At 27.5% G+C, this 5,270-nt stretch overlaps 1 protein-coding gene across 1 annotated transcript; it reads left to right on the forward strand.

Moving 5' to 3' along the window:
• The first annotated feature begins 305 nt into the window (after positions 1 to 305).
• LOC114184725 lies at positions 306 to 836 on the forward strand. Its single transcript, XM_028072035.1, has one exon. The coding sequence runs from the start codon at positions 306 to 308 to the stop codon at positions 834 to 836; it is 531 nt and encodes a 176-aa protein (XP_027927836.1).
• Positions 837 to 5,270: the final 4,434 nt, after the last annotated feature.

Here is a 5,270-nt window from a genome sequence, read left to right on the forward strand (position 1 = left end):
CATCTCACCATCTAGCTCAAGCCGACTCGACTCATTATGAGCTCATACTGACTCGACTCGATTATGAGCTCATACTAACTTGACTCGGTCTTTGGTCAAAACTAAAAGTCGACTTGAGTCACCTGAGCTTAAGGTTGAGTCATGTTGGTTAGTGTCAATTTGACATAAACTGAAGGTTGAGTCAAATCGACATAAATCAAAGGTCAAACTGATTTGAATGGAGCTAAGAGAATTTCCTGAAGCATCAACCTGGCAAGTTTGATGGCAAGACTAGTCCTTACCTAGCAGACCAGTGGATGAAGGACATGGAACGGATCTTCAACGCCAATAGGTGTCCTGATGAGAGCAGGCTGGCTTACTCAATGTACATGTTGGCTGGGGAGGCTGAGCATTGGTGGGCCAACATGAAGTTGGTCATGGAAGAGAAAAGAGAACAAATCACCTGGGAAGCCTTCAAGAAGAAGTTCCTCTCCGAGTACTTCCCAGATGGCGTAAGATACGCTAAGGAGGTGGAGTTCCTCCAGTTGACCCAGGGCAACAAATCTGTGGTTGAGTATGCAGAGAGGTTCAAGCATCTGGGGTGCTTCTACACCATGCCATTAGATGAGGAGTGGCGGTGTAGGAAGTTTGAGAATGGTCTCCATGGAGATATTAGGTTGATGGTGGCACCATTTTCCATCAAGGACTTTGCAACTTTGGTGGAGAGAGCTCGAGTTATGGAGAGGATAAAGGTCGAGGTGGAGGCTCAGCAGAGTCAGCATCAGCAAAAGGTCGATGGATCATCTGGGTCCACACCTAGAATAGAGGAGAGGAAGAAACCTTATGCTAAGCCGTAACCTAAGGTTGCTAAGGGGTTCCCATCTCAGCGGTTGTCTTAGTCAGAGTTTGAATGTGATTATCAAATCCAATGTGAAACATAACACAAATGATGCAACCAAAAATTAGGGGAACAAATTAAAATTAATAAGTTGAATAATATTATCTTTTAAGATTCAAGTATTAATTCTATATCAATTTATCTATATGATTTGTCCTAAATATTTTGTATAGATTTTAAATTTAATTTAAAAATATTTAATAAAAATTTCAGTTTCAGTAAAAATTTTAAATAAGATTTATACAAAAATAAATTTTGTGTCAATTTAAACAAGGATCATATTGTTCTATTTTTTAAAAAATTGAATATAAATTGAATATAAAAAATAAATGTAGGAACCAAATTAAAATTTTGTCCACATGGTACTGTCACATCACACTACTACTACCACGTCACATTGAGTCATGTCGCACAATTATAAAATGACATGTGTAAAAAAAGTAATTTTTTTAAATAATTAAAAAGAAAAGCACAAAATGACATGTAACACTTGCTTCAACTCTAGTTATGAAAAACTAATAATAATGATCAAATTGAATAACTTCTAACATAATTAGAATCGAATTGAATCATATTAAAAAAAAAGTTAGAATCAAACTGAGACGAACAAAATTAAAAAAATTAAAAAACCGACTTGACATTTATTTAACAAAAGCAATAACTAATGAAGAGATGATGTAGATTTATAAAATAGGTTGAAACTATATCTCACTAGATCTCTATGTTAAATTCATCTCTCAAAATAGTCATCAAAATTTTAAACATGGAGATATCAAAATAGTCATAAAAATTTTAAACATGGAGAAAGAATAAAAAGAAAACTTTCTACTCACTCATTTTTCATATTTCAAACAACCTTATAATAACTTCTTTTGCTTTCTTCTTTGTACATTCATTTTCACACGAACACCCCATCGAAACTAAAGAGCGATGCAAAGAGGGAAAGACGTGAAAACATGAATCTCTTCTCCATTTTAGGATATGGTGGACCAGGCTAGCTCAACATGGTCGATGCTCACATTTCACCATCGTTAGCTGTATTTGGACTTCCAAACTTCATTATGATGAAGGAGAAGACTCTACTGTGCATACATGTCACTTCGATCGATCGGAACAAAATCAGGTCTCCAACTCAATGCTTCATTGCCCTCCACATTTACGATTTCCTCGCTTATTAACTTTCACACATGTACTTTTTTTCTAGTTTCTAAATTTTTAAAAAACTCTAATTTTAATTAATTAAATTATTTCTTAATAGTATGTTACGATTATCGCGTAATTATTGACGTTGGACTTTAGGCTCTTGTGTGTACCATGTTTTTGAACCAAATTAATTTAAATTGTGAATATTTTTATATCTGAAACCAAATTTGAAAAAAAAAAAAACTAAAAATCACTAAAAGAAGAAGAAGAAAAACAAATTTTATAATCTACACTGACAGTGGCGGAACTTGACCAAAAATCTTAGGAGGCCAAATTATATTTGTTATATATAAATTATTATTTTTAATTAAAATAAATTAATTTCTTTACATCATTTTTTTATTCAAATTTCTAATTAGAATTCAATGAAAATAAACTCAATTACCTGTAATAATGAAAACATATGAACTAGGTCGTCCGCTTGATTTTTTACTAAAAAGATAGCACGGTAAGCAATATGCAACATCTTTTAATGGCGAATACTCTAACCATGAAGAAAATAAGTTAAACCATGTGTACTGAAATCTTCTTGGATGATCATCTTTACTAGACAATGGATAATTTTCTAGATGCGTTTGATATGGACCCCATTTTAGATAAGCCCTTCGTACCTCATCAATTTGATTTGATGGGTATTGCCAAATTTGAAGACGCTTTCACGGATCATGTTCTAAAGTATTTTCAAATTCATTATATGTAATTTTAGAAATCTTAGAGAGTTGTTTTTCGTTTTCTTCAATATTTGGATTCTCATGAAGTTTCTCAATTTTAGATGACGTAGATGCATTTTTTTCATCTTCATCACAAGCCTTCCTCTTGAAAAAAGAATCAATTATTTTACTCTTTATCATAATTTTTCTAATATAAATTTGTCACCTCTCACCTATTTACAAAAAAATAAAATTATGAATACCTCAAATTAAATCTTAAAAGCAATATTCAATATTTTAAGAAAACTAATAACTTCTAAATGATTAGCTTCCCTTACCTTAGAGTAAATTCCTAATCTTGTTGTTTTCTTACACAACTTCAAAGCCTAAAATAACTCTATCTACACAAAGAAGAGTTTGATCAACAATTAAAGCATGATTTTATGATCTCTAACAGATAGAGATATGCCTAGAGCGTAGAAAAGCCACATACAAGAGGGAAACAAATTGCTTCAAAAAAAAGGGGGGGAAATGAACTTACTCAAAAGAAGAAATTGTTCGGTCCAAAATGTTCATTAACTCTTCAATTTTGTCGTAGTGCAATTTGATTTTGAAAACAATAAGGAATTGACGGTAAAAATTGAGATGAAAATAAAACGAGAGAAAAAGATGGAGGCACACAAGAGAAAAACTAAATAAAGAAGTATAAGAAATTATAATAGAAAAAAACATAATTTTTAAATTTAAAAAAATATTCCAAACTAAATTAATATAAATAAGATAATAATATATAAATAAAACAATAATATATAAATAAAGTAATAATATATAAATATAATTTTTTAAATATATAGAAAATAAAATAAAATAAAAATCAATTAATATAAATAAAATAATGATATATAAATATTATTTTTTAAATAAATTAAAAAAAATGGTTGAGGGAGTCGTGGCTTCCCTATGTCACAACGTTCTTCCGCCACTGATATTCACTTCTATTGATTTGATAAATCTACTTCTATGATTGATATAATTTATTGATTTGCTGCAATTCAGTTTTTATGAGGTTTAAATATTTGTATCAATTAATTGATTTGTATCTTTTATGTATTATATTTTGGATATAAAATGTATAAATAAAATTCTTCCTATCAGTAGGAAGACAAGGGATGGCAACGGAGTGGGGAGGGCACGGATTTCGCTATCACATACCCATCTCCGTAAAAAAAAATTCATCTCCATGTCCATACCCAAACCCAACGGGTATTAAACTTTTGACCTATCCCCATCCCCACCGGGTAACGGGTATAATCTCGTACTCATACCCATACCCATTTTCTTACTACTTCAATATTAATTTTAATTATTTTTTATAAAATAATAAAAAAATTATGATAAAGGAAACATAATATTATCAAATATTCAATATTAGAATGATGGTTGTTTCTTCGATATCAAATACTTTAAAATAAATTATAATTGTTTATATTTTATATTATAATACCAAATAAAATTTCATGAGAACCAAAACAATTATTAAATTTACAAATATTAATGAAATATAATTGATAAAATTTAAAAATATTTTTAAAAAAATATAAAATAAAAACAAATATTCAAATTAAAATATATTTTAAATGTTTGTTTACTTCAATCTTTTTAATTCTAATAAATCTCTTTTTTATACACTAATAAAAGTTATAATACATCATTTGATCAAAATGATACAAAGAACAAATAATAATCATAATAAAAGTTTAAAATAAATTATAATTGTTTACATTTTAGATTATAATACCAAATAAAATTTCATGAGAACCAACACATTTATTAAATTTATAAACATTAATGAAACATAGTTGATAATATTTAAAAATATTTTTTTAAAAATATAAACGAAAAACAAATTTTCAAATTAAAATATATTTTAAATGTTTGTTTACTTCAATCTTTTAAATTCTAATGAATCTCTTTTTTATACACTAATAAAAGTTATAATACATCATTTGATCAAAATGATATAAAGAACAAATAATAATCATAATAAAAGTTTAAAATAAATTATAATTTTTTACTTCTTAGACTATGATACCACATAAAATTTAATGAGAACCAACACATTTATTAAATTTGCAAACATTAATGAAACCTGGTAGATAAAATTTAAAAATATTTTTAAAAAAATATAAAAGGGAAACAAATATTCAAATTAAAATATATTTTAAATGTTTGTTTACTTCAATCTTTTAAATTCTAATGAATCTCTATTTTATACATTAATAAAAGTTATAATACATTACTTAATCACAATGATACAAAGAACAAATAATAATCATAATAATAAAATTTTAACATAGATCTTGTATCTTTTGAACTTCAATTATGTTGGATGGTGATAAAAAAATATTAATGACAATTACATTAAATTTTTATATTGTAGTAAATAAAAGTTATTTATACAATTATAGTGAAAAAATTACAGTATGATTAATAATGAGTTAAAAAATAAAAAATAATTAGATAAATATATCAAAATAGTA

The sequence above is a fragment of the Vigna unguiculata genome, chromosome 5 (genome assembly GCF_004118075.2).
Source record: "Vigna unguiculata cultivar IT97K-499-35 chromosome 5, ASM411807v1, whole genome shotgun sequence".
NCBI lineage: Eukaryota > Viridiplantae > Streptophyta > Magnoliopsida > Fabales > Fabaceae > Vigna > Vigna unguiculata.